The 15,317-nt window shown below is 54.8% G+C and overlaps 1 protein-coding gene across 5 annotated transcripts; it reads right to left on the bottom strand.

Annotated features, from left to right (window-relative positions):
- Positions 1–1,134: 1,134 nt before the first annotated feature.
- LGALS2 (galectin 2) lies at positions 1,135–10,026 on the bottom strand. 5 transcript variants are annotated; one of them, XM_080576795.1, is made up of 5 exons: positions 9,766–10,026; positions 8,398–8,517; positions 2,875–2,957; positions 2,416–2,575; positions 1,135–1,348 (listed from the first exon to the last, which is right to left on the bottom strand). In XM_080576795.1, exons 3-5 carry the CDS (start codon positions 2,928–2,930, stop codon positions 1,202–1,204), a joined length of 363 nt encoding a protein of 120 aa, XP_080432921.1. In that variant the 5' UTR covers positions 2,931–2,957; positions 8,398–8,517; positions 9,766–10,026; the 3' UTR covers positions 1,135–1,201. The 5 variants fall into 5 exon arrangements, with proteins under 5 accessions (XP_080432921.1, XP_080432923.1, XP_080432922.1 ...); XM_080576797.1 differs by having other exon boundaries at positions 9,793–10,026; XM_080576796.1 differs by lacking the exon at positions 9,766–10,026 and adding an exon at positions 9,131–9,495.
- Between the last annotated feature and the right edge of the window lie 5,291 nt (positions 10,027–15,317).

Below are 15,317 nucleotides of genomic sequence, written 5' to 3'. Positions count from 1 at the left end.
CCGGGGAGGAGCAAAGCTTCCTCCCCAGCCCAGCACCAACCCGCTGGCACCCCAAAGCAGACCAGGGTGCCCTTCCCAAAGCTGGCGAGGGCAGCAGGGAAGTGGAGAGGGCACAATAAGATGCTCTTCTATTCTGCTCTCATCCCACCCAGTCTAGTTTGCTGTTGCACACCGGCATCACTTAGGGCTTTGCCTGTGAGGGCAAGGAGGTGACATTGACTTTTTCTTGCATGCAGCCCTCCCGGGTCCTCCCTCCCAGCGCTGTTGGAGGCGGCGATCTCTCTGTTTCCTCATTTTCTGCATATTTCACTCTCCTTCCCCAGGGACTTTGAGAACAGGATTGACCCAGCACGCTTCAGGCCCGCCTTCCCTTCCTGCAACTGGCAAAACCCTTCTTAATTAGAGCAGCAGCATCAGACAATCAGCAGTAATTGCCTGCAGTCCCGTGCGAGGGACCCTGGCGGGAGGTGACGAGCCACCTAACCCAGCCCAAACCCTCTCCTCCGCCCTCCCCTGCCTCACTTTCCCTCCGAACAGGATTTGGTGTGGCAGTGTCGGAGTAATGGCTAACCTGGCTGGAATGCACGGGCAGATAAGTGAGGTGAGATAAAGGGGAAAGCCGGAGGAGACAACTCCTTATCGCCACCAGGAATGCCAGCACGGGGGCACACCTGTGCTCCCATCCCCGCTTCGCCTGGTACCGTGCCAGCAGGAAGGCATGGCAGCCCTTCCTCCTGCCTGCCAGTGCAAGCAAGCCAAAAGGAAGCAGCGAACCCATGCCCTGAGGTTCCCAAACCTAACATTTAATTATGCGCTCTTGTGGCACTGAGTGCCATATTGCTCACGTCAGTGCTTTTGTTCCCCTCCCCCCTCCCAAAAATGCGGGTGCAGGAAGAAATGGTGCATTGTGAAGAGATTACACAAGTATCTCCTAAGCAATCACCTCCTATCTTCCTCCTCCTCCTGTACCCCACCTACAGCCTACTTTGCCCTGTGCGCTATCTGCTCAACCCCACATCCTCGTCTGACCTAGAAAAGTACCTGGCCTTATCTGGGAGCTATTTCCTTTCCTGTGGGTGGAAAAAATGTGTTTTGTTAGCATCTCACACACATCCACACAGCCAGAGACCTCACAGAAGCCAGAGCAGCTGGAGCAAGAAGTTCCAGCTGGGATTTTATTGGATGTAGGAAGTGGCACCCATCAATCCAGCTTGAAGGAGGTGACCCTGAATCCTCCCTTGACGCTCATGTACTTGAGCTTGTCAAAGCCATGCCGATTGGGGAACTCCACGTGGTGATCATCCGGTAGTTTCACCTTGAATTTGTCTTCCAGGAATTCAACGATGAGCTGGGGGAAGAGAGGGCAGAAAGGTCAGCAGCTGGGGACGAGGAGGAGAATAGGAGGTGACCAACCACTCCAGGGGCTATGTGTGACAGTCGGACCTAGCCTGGGGGCTGAGCTGGGGGTGCTGCAGGAAATGAGCAGTTGACATTGAAGGTGCAAGCTGGTACCCATTCTATGATCTGGGGACAGGATCTCTCCTGGTGCTGTTTCAGCTACTCAGGTTGTTAACTCAGAGCAGTTAAACTTAAGTGCTGCCTCCACTGAGTCCTTATATGCCACGTGGCTCAGATCTCCTCTGAACATGGCAGAACAAACCTGCTGCCTCATTGCCCTCATAGGGACCCGGAAAAAGGAGTGTCAACCATAAACATGAACAAAGGGACAGAGCAAGAACTTACCACTGACCTTTGCAAATTAAAGGGATTGTTCCTCAGAGCTGTCACCTCTCCACCCCCTCCCCAACATCTAGCCATGGATGAGGAAATAAGGCTCCTCTCCATGGCAGCAGGAAGGGGACTGCTCCTAAACGCAGCTCTGGCCACATCTTGGGACATCAGACGGTGAGACAGCAGCGGGGACAGCATCCCCAGCAGGAGGAGAGGGAGGACGGAGTGTCAGCATGGATCTAGGAGTGGTGAGGACAGAAGAGCTGAGGGAGAGATTTGGGAACTGGAGAGGAAAGGGCAGTTTGTGCCACATTGCTCCCAAACCTGGTTTGGCTTAAAACATGTGTTTGCATAGGCAGGAATTAGGGAGAGAAATAAGGTAGAGAGCAGCAAGATCCTTCTTGGAAAGCCCCTTTACGTGCATATATGGCCCTAGTGTATTCATCTGTTGGGCAGGAATGAAGGGCTGGGAGCAGTTACAAAGCCTGAGCTCATGCAAAGTTTCCAGGGGAAGCGCTGAGGACTTGAAGGAGTGGAAATAGCAACCAGGACCAAAAACCCAGAGGATGAGGATGAGGGAGTAGTGAAGAGAGAGGGAGGCACAAAGGGTACAAGAACCTGCTAACCTGGGGCTTCCCCCCCACAAAGACAACCCAAAACCCCACGCCAGCATGGAGCCCTCACCTTGACGCTGGAGTCCCTGGAGAAACAGAAGTGGTGATCGCGGTGCTCGGCCTGCCAGGCTTTGCAGCACTTGGAGTTGCAGACGATGACCGACTCGGTGAAGCGGGGATTGAAGTGAAGCGCCAGGTCCGAGGAGGAGCTGCCGAGGTTGATGGAGAAGCTGTGGGCGAGCAGGAGGGAGGTCAGCCACACGGGCAGGACGGGGCCGGGGAAGAGCTGAGATCCAATGTGTGGTTCTGGCCCCGGTTCTTCGATCAGCGTCGAAGGTGCTGAACACCTCCTGGCTGCCCGTTATGCTTGTGAACCAGGACAGCCCAAATTGTGGTGGTGCAGGTCCCCTTACACCAGGCTGTCCTACCTTTTTTTGACAGGCAGGCCTCCCTGATGACCACGGAAAACCACCTCCCTCTGCAGCTCACCTCCAGGTGTAGTGATTCGAAGTGGTTTCATCGCACTTACCCTTCAGCATCGCCAGAGATCTTGCCCTTCACCTTCAGGGTGTCCCCAATCTTCATATCCAGGTTGAAGATTTCGAATTTTTCCTGTCATGGGGGAGAGCCATGCTGTTGGAGAAGGTGCCCCAGCCAGGAGAACATCTGCTCTCAGCAGGGGTTCCTCTCATGGACTAAAGCCCTCCGTGCTGGAGGTCTTGCACGGGCTTCTCAGTGAGGGGAGGGCTGAGCAAAGCCATCAAGTGACGAAAGACATGAGAGAGAGAAGAGATGAGAACAGGCTTGTCCTCAGCACAAGGAAAGGCAGGATATGAGAGCAGAGGGTTCAAGCAGAGCGGTCCAACCCCGTGTTTGGTGGGCAGCATCACCCACACAGCCCAAGAAACAGGAATGGTGAGGGTGGAGCGAGCCGTGGCTTTGCCCAGCCTGGGCTCAGCCTTGCTGACCACCCAGCAGCATGATGCAGGGACCCTGGGGGACAGCGGGCAGGAGCAGCAGCCCTTACAGACATCTTCGTCGGCGGGCAGAGTCACCAGGTAGGGAGCCACCAGCAGTATAGCTGAGAAGTGCCTCGAAAAGAGGATCTTACAACCCTACACTTCCTTGTGGCTTACACATTAACAGCTCTCGCCTCCAGCAGCTACTAAGGCAGGAGACTTTGATCCAGAGGAACAGCTTCCCTGTTTACAGGCATTTTACTGGGGACTAAGGGCGACTTCACCAGCTCCCAGCCTTCTCGGTGGGTTCCTTGTGGAGGCACCAGCACACACGGCCCTCCGTGGTGCTACTCCAGCCACCACAGAGGACAAGCATCCTCCATGGAGGTGTGACCCCCATGTTCATTTCTTTTCTTTGTGTAACAGCTCAGCTAAAAAAAAAAGCAATCATCTCCTTCGCTTCTTGTGGCTCTTGATTCAACCCCAGACTCCAGAAATCAGTGGGAAAGCAAGAAGGAGAAGGAGGCTAAGGCTCAGGAGAGCAGCAGTCCCTCTCCCAAGCCCCATCCCTGCAGAGAGCTGCTGAGTGCTCTTGTCCCACTGCTGCACAGCTGGGAGACAGCTCCTGCCCTTCCCCAAAGGCTCCTGACGTGAGAAGAGATAAATGCTGATAAGCGCTCCTCTCCTGGAGGGATTTCCTATTTGCAGCGGCTCATAAAACCCAGCAGGCCCTGGGAATTTATTTGCTGATGAGGTCACTGAAGCTGTCGGTGAAACTCCACGGGGTTGAGCTGTGGGCTGGCAGGAGCAGGTGCCATGGATAGTGGTTTGCAGGCAGCGGGGGGTTGGCAGTGGGTTTGCTGCCATGTGGCACCCACACACACGTTCACATCGCCCTGATCACGTCCACCGATGCCCCTGGCAGAGGGTGAGGCTGCCTGGGAGGGACAGCAGCAGATGCCCGGGGGGTTGGGGAATGCCACTTGCACAGAGAGCTGCGTGTGGAGCCGCGAGTACCGCGGATGTCAGAATATACACAAGGAGGGAGACGGGCAGGAAAGAGGCACGGGCTGGTCAGAGAGGGGCTGTGTGATTTTATTGAGATAACGTTACCCCCCTTCCTGCAAATGCTCAGCAGGGGCGTTCACCCCTTTTTTTTATTTGCCACTGGGAACAATAGTGGGAAACAAGGCAGCAATCCTGCCAGCACTGGCGACTTCCTTCGTTTGCGGAGCTGAGCCTCCGCGCGGTCAGGAGCCAGCTCTGTGCAGATGGCCCAACTCGTACAGGGGGATGTCCTTCCCACATAGGAAGGGTCGGAGAGTTCAGGGACCCCAGAAAGGCCAAAACCTTCCAGTGCAATAGGATGTGGCGATTGGGATGACGGGAGGGGGAAGGAGGCGGGTTGATATTTCCCCCAAAGCACTGCAAAGCAGAAAGGCTGGGGAAATGGTGAAGTGATGGGAAAGTAAATCTCCAAAAGAGAGGAAATCCGGCTGTAGGGCATCTGCAAAGGAGGTGGAGGATCTCTGCAGCAAGGAAAATATAAATAGTGGCTGTGGGAGCTGGTGGTCACTGGCACAAGGGACCCAAGGATCCTTCACCCCAAAGAGACAGTCACAGGGTATCTGCCTGGGAGTCCACCCCATGCTCATGCTGGCCAGAGGGCAACTGGCCTTACTGGTATGGGACCCCCATGTTGACATTGCTGGAGATAGAGGAGGCCCTGCCATGTCATAAAAATCATATTTTAAGGGGGGAAGAGACCGGCACAACCTCCTGGGCCTTCAGCCTGCAGGGTGGCAGGGCAAGTCCTCCGCAGAGCAGCTGTGGGGGCCCCAACAGCTCCCCTCTGGCTGGAGACCCTTATGTCTCATGGAGCTCTGAGGGGTCTCTGCCCAGGAAAATGCTGCCAGTGTTTTGGACTGCATATAGAGGAGCAGCAGGGCTCTCATGACGGGAGGAAGAGGGTGGTAAACTGTGAGTTTCAGACAGGATGGGGAGCATGAAGCCAGGGGAAACACAGCAACTACATTTTCAGAGGTCCCATAAGGTAGGTTTTGGGGTCAACAGTCCTTCCCGGTCTTTTCTCTAGTCCTGGGGAGGTCTCAGGCCAGCAGGAGCACCTGTGGGAGCTCGGGGCCCTCGGGGTGGCTCCAGGCCGCAGCACCTACAGCCGCAACCACTACCACATGGCAGCCGCCCCGTAAGACAGAACGAAAGCTGCCCTTCCTGGCAGGCTGCCAGGATCCCCGGCAGCAGCATCACCGGCAGCGGTATTTATTTTCTTTTCTTACTCGGGCAAGAGATAAGCCAGCTTGGTCTGAACCCCTGAGGAAAATCCAAGGCTTCCCAATAGGCCAGCTAAGGCGGCACAACCGCCCCAGCTATGAGAGGCTCCACAGGGCCGCTCGTGGAGGGGGGGGCACCCCAAAATCCACACCAGCACTCCCACCAAGCAAACAGTCCTCATCTTCTCTCCTCACAGCATTCTGCAGAGGGGCTCGGAGGAGACAGCAGCCAACGTCTCCCTTCCTGCAGATGATACAAGCCAAAAAGAGTCCCTCAGAAAAGCGGTGTGGGTTGTCCACACCAGATGGCATGGGGACAGGCGTGCCACTGTCCTTCCACCACACCAAGCTCCACAAGCAGAGGCGAGAGATCCCATTAGCACTGCAGTTGCAGCTTGGTGCTAATTAGACACCACAAAGTCAGCACTGGATGAAGAGGCTGGGGCGTAAAAGGTTTCCATCCCACTGCGCACCCGAGGCACCAGGGAGTCTGCGCTGCAGACCAGGCATCGGCACCCGTTCAAGGCAAAGAGGAGCTGGAGAGAGCACACATTCCTTCTCGGAGCAGCAGCTGCTCACTCTGCTATTATTTCCTACTGCTTCGTATAATTTGTACTCCACAGCGAGCTATTGTCCCTTTCCACTGGCTATTTATTTCCTTGAATAGCCTCTGGGGAAGGATTTCAGGGAGAGAGTAAGGAAAAAAAGAAAAACCCTACACAATAAATATCAAGCGGTGACCTGATTTAAACCATGTTCTCCGACCTCATCCAGGCCCCAGTAACAGTTCCTCCCTGCAGCCCTGATTGAGGCCCGCTCCTGCCTCAGTTTCCCCCTTTTACAAAGGGGGCATGCCCCCTGACTTAGAGGACTGTGAATTTCAAGAAGCTGAGCCCTGGATTCTCAGAGGCCCCGATGAATGCAGCTTTTCCGAAAACAAATGGTAAAAAAAACAGGTCCTGCCCATCCACCCAGACCCTCATGCAATCCCCACCAGTTGCAGGACAGCACCGAAAAGAGGCTGTGCATCACCTCCCCGTGGTGATGCCCAGTCTCAAAAATTCCCAGATAGGCTTGGCAACGCCGGTTTCCCCTTCAGTAGAGGGGTGTTGGTTTGATTATCTTCCATCAGATAATGCCACAACCTTCACCCAGCCTATCCCTAAGCTCTGACAGCCCGCCAGCTTCCTAACGGAGGAGGACGGAGAGAACAAAAAGTACTTAGCTCAGCCGAGCGCTGAGGTAAGCAGAAGACTGGATAAGCAGGTCTGCGGATCTGGAGGGTGTGTACAAGAGAGGATTGTCCAGGAGATGCAGGAGAAGCCAAGGCAATGATGAGCACTACGAAACCAGTGCCTATGAGCCCTAACCTGATGTCTAAAAGGTCAACCAGAGCAGGATGGCTCCTCTAGGAGCATTGAATTCTCCACATTCAGATTCACTACAATGGGAAGGAACAACAGACTGGCAGACAAAGGTGTAATCCCCTCCCTGCCACCCTTCACGCCCCAGCTCCTTGAATGTGCACCATCCCGAGCCCTTCTGGGCAGCACGGAAGAAGCATCCGCTCTCTGAACCTTGGGGGCAGGTGATAAGAAGCCACCAGCATCTGGTAGGCTCGCCACCAGCATCACCCCAGTTTTTCTCTGGCAACGTTTTTGTGTGGTCTGAGTTGTGCCAGGGAAGAGGAGGAAAGGGATTCGTATGCATGGAAGCTGGCTCGTAAGGCACCAGGGCCATTTCATTGACCCAAGCAGACAGACGGGTCATGTCCTATGGGTCCTCAGCTTGCACAAGGGGTAAAACTGGCAGAGCATGGGGAAACGAGTTCAGAGGACTCATTACATGCCACCCAGTTCCATTTCCAGCCTTCATTTCTCTAATTCTTTCCCTCATGGGGCATGCCAGGAATGCTGGTTGTGGCTTTGAAAAACATGCCTGGAGATAAAAGTGCATTTGTGTTGAAAGCTTCCCTGCTGGCAAAGGAGAAGATGCCTAGAAGGCTCGTGCCTTCCCCATCTCTCACACTTTTGGGATCTCCCCACTTTACCCACACTTGCTGGGTGAGATATTATTAGCTAAACTGGAAAAGTATCTTCCACAATGGATCAGCTTCGTGAGGTCTTCTGCTCCATGCGCATCTTACAACAAAAGATTAAGATCTCCAACAGCTTTCTCTCACCTTTGAGAAAGGAAGATGGCAGTCCCCTCACAGGGAAACTGAGGCACGGGCAAACAAGTTTTAAAAAATAAAATAAAATAAACAGCTTTGCAAACCTATCCTAGAAGCTAAAGGAAGCTGGGCTCTCCTGGCTAATGCAGCTCAGGTATCAGAGATGCTGCTCTCTCACCATGCCATCTACTGTCTGTAGGAGTTACCGAGGTACTGAGTGCCTCAGAAAAAAAGAAATTAGCCCTTGGGTGGGTCCAATTAAACCCGAAAACCAGCGGCATTCAAAATGAACGTCGTCTTCCAACAATGGAAGCCAGGGGACTTCCAAGATGCCCCAAGCCCAAGTCCCCTGCCTTCAAGGGGACCATTTCCCACAACAGAGCCAGCGTGAGGCCAGTTGGCTGGAACTCGAATAAGCAGAAGAGAAATGCAGGGTTGCGCCATACACAAAACGTCCGTGGGGACCTCCCTCGGTCGAGCTCTGAGCAGCCACCCCGGGATCCAGCCCCACACCACAGCAGGCGGGTGCAGTGAGAGCGGCCACCGGGTCCCTGTGGCCAGCGGTCCACCCCGTACGGGGAGAACAAGGCTGCTGGTGCTGCACAGCTCGCCCCGAGCGCATTTCTCACGGGCTCCAGCGCTGCGCCGAGGCGGGTTGGACAACTCTGAGGATTTGCAGGAATCCTTCAGACAAGCAGAATCCATCTGAGTCACACGCACGAGGAGCGATGCCAAGGGTGGCTCATCCACTGGAAAAAAAATAAAGCGAGAGAGAGAGAGAGAAAAAAAATGCTAAGGGAGAAATAGCAAGTTTGGAAAAGCCACAAGAATTAACAGCTCATGGGCTGGAATGAAGGAGAGAAAAAAAAAAAGTCTGTTCTCCCATGCTCACATCACTAAACTCTCATACCCCTCGTGCCTGCCAGCAAGCAGCAAGCCACCTTAACCCCCCCCCAGCTCTGAGAGGGTCTGAAGGGGCTTTGGATCCAAGGCTGTGGCTGAGGTCTGCAGAGGAAGGGGCTGTCAAGTCCAAATGATCTGCTGCCGCTGCTCTGAAATTAGCTTGAACACATTCCCTTTGATGGCCCTGCAAAATGAAGCAGTAAAAACCAAACCAGATGGAAATGGAAAAGAAAAGCTGCTAAAAAAAGGGAAGCAAAATCCCAAAATGAGTGACTCAGTGCAGGAAATGGGCTTCTAAAGCGGGAACTGCAGGCATCTAAAGGAGACCTAAGAAAAAAACAGGCTCACCCAGCTGACCCTCTGTGCTCCTGTCCTCCTCCATTTTGGAGCGAAGGCACCAGGAATACACGAACTGAAGGACCTCCAGAGCAAGCTGTAGGGAAAAGAGCTGAACCTGACCTGCAGCCACCACAGAAGCTCCAGCGAACAACCCCGTGGTTAGAAAAAATCACTTTTTCCCTGCTCCCTGGTGAAGAACTCCACCAACAGCCTTGCTTGGAGCTTCCACCAGCAGGAAAGAGCTCTCAGAGCCCGCAGCCGAGCCTGCGGGGTCACAGCACTGTCGGGAGAGGTTTCAGCTCGGTATTTCTCATGGGGATGGGTGCAGCAGCAGCTGAGCGCAGCTGGGACACCCCGCCTGCCTTTCCAGGGCCATACCGAGCACTGAAGGACACCCCGTGCGCTTGAGAACATGCTGCTGGCTGGCCGGCCCCGTTTGGGATGCTGTGCCTTCTCCTTGCTCCCGTGACCCATCCCACGCAGCCACAAAGCCACTCAGTAGCACATAAGCCCTCACTTGACCACAGCGGGTGTTTATTTTGTTTATTCTCAGTGGTCGTGCCATGGCGTTTGCCCTCTTTAGCACTTTTTTCCCTCCCTCCAGCTTGTGCCTCTCTCTGCTGCTGTTACTTCTCCAGGTTTCGTCATGCTGCTCCCCTCCAGAGCTCCCCCGCCGCGAAGCAGGCGCTGCCGTAATCGCAGCCTGATTCCTGGACTGAGAACACTTGCTCCCGAGAGGGGGAAAAGAGAATTACCAGCTAAATGCCTCGCACACGACTCACGCCAGACAAATCTTATCACATCCCAGGCAGAGGAGACCCAAACACGTCGCCGTTGTTCGGCGTGCAACGAAAAGGCTTGCCAAACCAGGAGATCTGATGAGAACAATGCAAGGAACAGTGGCTGCAAAGTTCCCATCAGCAGGCAGATAGCTTATCTCTTCTGTCAAGATGGGACATGCATCGATGTCTGCCGCACACCGGCAGGGAGAAGCTAGTGGAGACCTGCTCCTTGGTCCTGAACACGCACGTAGCACTGCTTACAACACCATCCCCGAGGAGCATCTCTATTACTCACTCGGTTTCATCAGGAAAGGGGTGTGAATCTTTCCCGAACGGCTCTGACGGAGGCACAGCTCCCCGGGGAGCCAGCTCAGGGTGAGATGAAGAGTTGCCTAGTGCTTGCTCCGGCCACCAGCAAACATCTGGCTGCAGGAGCAGCTAGGTGAGCCTCACCAGAGCTAAGAAGCCCCAAAGCCCGCTTGTTAAGCTGTGCTGCTTTGAGCTGTGTCAACTGACAGAGGAGTCTGGGCATGGGGAAGCCCTTGTAGAACAGCTTTGCCCCCTGGATACAACAAAGGGCCCCTAATTTGTGCTTTCCCAAGGCAGGAGACACAGAGGGGAAATTCAACGTGTCTGTGAGCCCCCACATTCAGGAGCTGGCCCCCACAGCCCCGTCACCTCATGCACTCGGGCAGCATTGTCTCACAGCACCTCTCCCACCCCAAAATCCAGGCCGAATGCAGCCAGCAACCCGTAGCACGGGGCTCGGGACAGTGAGTCAGGGCTGCGCGTTCAGCCCTGCCCAGCAGACAGAGCCTTTCCCAGTTTCAGCCTGGCGCACGCTCACGCCCTCCCCACTCACCTACAACCTGTTGTGTGGCATTTTCCCTCTGCAGAGAGGAAAAGTGAAAATGGGAGAAGGATTAGCGGGTAAACACAGGCTCCAACTGTCTCCAGCAGCTGCTGCAGGGGACTGCACTTCAAAAGCCTGCCTTTGGAGGGATCTGGGCTTGCAGGACAGGGCTGTTTCGCTCCTGGCAATGAGAGCGAGGAGCAGGGCACAGCTCTCAGCCACAGGGTTAAATGCTCGGTGACACGACGGCTGTGTTGGGAACAGTCCCCAGCCCACGCCGTCCCCCAGCCGTGCCTGGGTGTGGTGGCGGTGCTAGCTGGCACAGCCCAAAACCATGCCGGCGGCCCCGCTCCTCTTGCATTCGTTAACACAGACGAAGCCACAGGACCACCCTTGGGAAATATGCACGTGACTCTGCATCTCCATCCTCCTCCCGGGCTGCAGTTCCCTTTTCATCCCAGCACTGGGGCCGTGCCGAGCAGAAAAGGACGAGCAGCCAGGCCGGAGGCAGGGACACGAGGCTGCCTCCTCCTGCCGCTTCGCAGCCCGGATTTGAGCCAGCGCTGAAGTTTCCTAGGGAACCCGAGGCAGCTGCAGCCAAAGCAGAATCGCTGGCAACACGGGATTCTCGAGCCTGGGCCAAAAAGCGCCTGTTTGAGCTCACCAGCTGCCAAACCCGGGCCAGCTGCAGAGCCGAGAGCATGTGCGTGCAGCACCGGGGCACCCCGTGGCGGGACTGCCTCCTCCCCGCGCTGCGCTGGGGGGAGAAGCTGCACAACGCTGCGTCTCTGAGCTCCTGCCCCACTACACAGCCCCAGCAAACGCTTCACTAAGTCACACTTGGTCGTCACCGCAATGCAGGGACGTGTTCGTCAGCCGGGCTTGGGGATTCGGTGCATTCGGGCTCCCCGATTCGCTCCGGGATTCCTCGCTTCATGTCGCTGCTTCCTGCTCGGAGCACGCTTGGCTGCCCGTGAAAAATGCCTGAGCAATAGGATTTCTCTCCTTCTTCCTCCTGCTGTTCTTCAGAGCCGAACCAGGCTCTTAAACCATACTTTTTTTTTTTTTCCAGTACTTGTGCTTTCCAACTACACCCCTTCAATCCACTAGAGATAACTCAGCAAGTCAGGGCTAGAGCAAGAACAGGTGAATCTGTTCACCTCCTCAAGTGCCTCTCTCAACACTTGAATCCCAAGTGCACTTTATCGGTGGTGTATCTGCTCCAGTCAGGAGCTGATCTCACCAACAGCGTAGCTGATGACTTCAGCCAGGCTCCCCCTTGCGGGCTTGGGGCCTTCGATGCTCACTTTAGCCCCATAAATTCAAGCAGCTCGCTGTAACCTGGCAGATCTCCCTCTCTCTGGGCTGCTTTTGGCTTACCCAGATGCATAACCCATCAGCCCCCAGCCACAGCTAGGTTTTCTATCCTGTCAGTTTTCTTTCATCTTTGCCTGCTGCTGATATAGCTCTCAGAGCATCCTCTGGCTGTCCCAAACTCTCCTGTGAAGACGTTATCTGCAACAACAAGCCCCGCTGAGCCTTCTCAGGGGGCCACTAGGCTCTGCCACTTTTTACACGAAAAACGTTTTCCCTTTTTGACAGGGAAATGCCGCTGACTCAGCCAAGGGACCGAGACACCCCCTGGGTGCCCGGTCTGTAAGGAAGCAAGCTCTGGTATTTGCTTCTCTCGCTCGCATGTCTCGCTGAACCAGTTGCTCCAGCTGTAATGACAGAACCAACATGGAAAGGACATTCAGCATACAGAGGTCAAGTCAATTCCCCAGAGGAATTTCCCCACACAAACAACAGGGGAAACCGAGGTAGTGAACGTAGATGTGCATTTCCTTCGGTCTCGCTCCAAGACATGCTTAATGGCAGAGACCTTGCAAGCAGGTTTTCTGATCCCTTACAGAGCATCCTATTTCCTCATTCTGCTCTTGCAGTTGCAGTTGGATGCCTTTGATCACTGGGGACAGGCCTTCCTGCAGCAAAAAAGGGAAATGCTGAAAGAAATGGAAGGGAGCAATCCTGGTGGGTAACTGCATGCCACAAGAAAGTGCTGCATATGAAAGGGAAGAAGAAATTTCCTGTCAGATTAAAGGCGCGCAAACCTGCTCTCCCTCTGGAGGAGCCTGCAACTCTATACTTGCCTCTCTAATTGCAACACTCCACTGGGAAAGGTGCTTAGAAGTATTGCAAAAGGAAGGAGATTAGCCAAGGTCAGGGAATAGCAGGGCTGCAAAGCCAGAGGATTGTGTAAGAGGTGCATGGTCCGAGGTGATGTCAGGAAAGGAGCTGCCAGCCTCGTTCCAAGGGAAAGCAGCAAAGGTAACTGAGCCAAAAGCACAGGAACTGCCTGCTGCAGTCAGCCGTGGGAAGGAAAATGAGAAAAGGGAACAAAAGACCACAATACAGAGGCAGGAAAGTGAAAGGACTCTGGTAGAAAGCCTTGCCACGGAAAGAGAAATATGACAGAGGAAAGGGAACCTGACTTCCCAGGCCGGGGACAACAAGAAGCACACAATACCTCCCGCTATTGCACATGAGCACACCTGAAAAGATCGCACAGTTTCCCCCAGACACACACTGCAGGGAAACCAAACAAACGTGGGCACAGAGCGAGGGTGACGGAGCATTTCTGGCTGGCAGAAGACAGCCAGGTGGGGAGTCCCACCTGCCTGGAAAACCCCTCACCCAGCAGACCCAGACACCACTCCTGCAGCCCTCCCACCTTTCCCGACTTGGTTTGGGGCATGATTCACCCACGGCTGCGGCTCGAAAGGCAGCAGCAGCATTTTCCCAGCCCAGGCTGAGCAGGCAGCCGGTCTCCTGCCTGCTGCTGCCCTCTGTGGGACAGCAGGGAGCCGGGCCTGCCAAGCCTGGCATGGCACAGCCCTCTCCCAGCAAAAGCTGTTGTTTCTCTGGCATGCAAAACTACCCGGGCCTCCGGCTTGTGCGTAATCACCTTCCTCTGCGACTGGCTGCAAGCTAATTATAGTTCCAGTATTTTCCTTCTGGATCACTGTTAATTACAGTACGGAGCGTCTCGCTCCATTAAGGCTTCAGATCTAGTTTGGGATTCCAGCTGTCAGTAGAAATAAATTGAGGTACGTGAGAAAGGTTTTTCTCAGACGTCATCTAGCCCTGTTGCAGGGAGCAAAATTAAGAAACCTCTTATTTTTGCTGCTCTTAAGGTCCTCGTTGCACAGAAAGCAGATGCAACCAAGAGGCAAAGAGCCAGCTAAGCCCATGCGAAAGAAAAGAAAGGTTTGAAAAGCCGCCGCTGCTAACATCAGCGTTATGCTTGAGTTCATTTCCCATTGTTTTCAGCCAGCCGAAACGAGGTGCAGCCTTCTTGATAACGACTGGGTGTTGCCGAAGAGAAGAAAATAAAACGCCTCAAGACTAAGGCAGACTGAAAATTGAGCTAAAGGGGGCTGTGCGACACCCGGCTGAAAAACCGCTGGTCAGAAATACTCTGTCTTTCTGGGTCAGGGAGACGCACGCCTCCTGCACAGGTCGCACACGGCCCAGAATAGCAGTACCTAGGCCCCGGTCTCCTAAAGATGATTTAAAGGTTCTCAGAAAAGCTGAAGAGGTAGTAGTGACAGGCAGGACTGACTCACAGGACTAAAATAACTCGCGTAAAAACGTGCCTGAACACAGCAGAGGAAAGGATGTGGCAATTGTCTACGAAAGGCCCTTAAAAAAGCTTTGTGATGCAAGGTAGCGAGTTAAAAAAAAAACACACCTACATTCAGGCACCAAAAAAGCGCTTTTTAATGGCCAAAAAATCCCCGCAGAAACAATGGCTATCCGTATGGAAAAGCCATTAGGAGCGTGACACCGGGGCATTTCCCTCGCCTGCCAGCTGCGGGGTTAATGCTGCAAGGCGCTCCCGCTGGGGAGGCCATCAGCACCCCTGGCTCTTCGAGCAGCTGGAGGCCTGCGTTCCCCAAAGGTCACCGAGTTGGCACCGTTCACCAGCATTATTTAAAAAGGAAAATAAAAGGCGAACACGCATTGTTCCTCGCGAGACCGCTGGAGCACGGAGAAAACGAGCGCTGCTTATTAAGTGGCAGGGTTCGCGACAGCCCTGATTGCCAGAGCCACACGGAGAGGGGGAGGCAGCACAGTTTACATTCCTGGAGGCCTTCAGTTTATTTCCATGGGTTTATTTCCCTCGGTTTATTCCCCTCGGTTTATTCCCCTCGGTTTATTTCTCTCAGTTTACTTCCAGGATTCCACCACCCACCAACCAACCCAACCCAACCCAGCCCAGCCGCCCCCGCAGCCCCTCAGCCGGGCAGAAGGCCGAACCCTGTCACAAAAACGACAATAAATTAAAGGTGGCTGCGGCCAGGAGCGCTCCCATCACTGTTTATTACCCCCACACTCCCCTCCCCTCAGGGGCGCCGCCGCCATTACGCGCGCAGCGCCCCCCTCAGGCCGGCCGGCGCGCACCGCGCATGCGCCGCAGCGGGCGGGCCGGTGTCCTTTTAAAGGACACGCGGCTCCGCGGCGGGGCGGAAGCGCTTTGGTCGCCGCACCGGAAGCGGCTTCGTTTGCCAGCACCACCCCTCTTCCGGGAAGCGCCGCGCCGGCTGTCTTCATTATCCGGCGCTCTAGCCTCCCCTTTCCCCCCCCCCCCTCTCTATGCCCTCCTGGAGGC

The sequence above is a fragment of the Anser brachyrhynchus genome (assembly GCF_964034855.1).
Source record: "Anser brachyrhynchus genome assembly, chromosome: 1".
NCBI lineage: Eukaryota > Metazoa > Chordata > Aves > Anseriformes > Anatidae > Anser > Anser brachyrhynchus.
Note: the sequence above shows the minus strand (reverse complement) of the source record. Positions and strands in the feature narration are given on the sequence as shown.

Coding starts and splice junctions, on each gene's coding strand:
- LGALS2 (XM_080576794.1), bottom strand. Junction 2,576..2,874: donor ATCTCTGGCGATGCTGAAGG/GTAAGTGCGATG, acceptor GCTCGCCCACAG/CTTCTCCATCAACCTCGGCA. Junction 1,349..2,415: donor CCAGGGACTCCAGCGTCAAG/GTGAGGGCTCCA, acceptor CTCTTCCCCCAG/CTCATCGTTGAATTCCTGGA.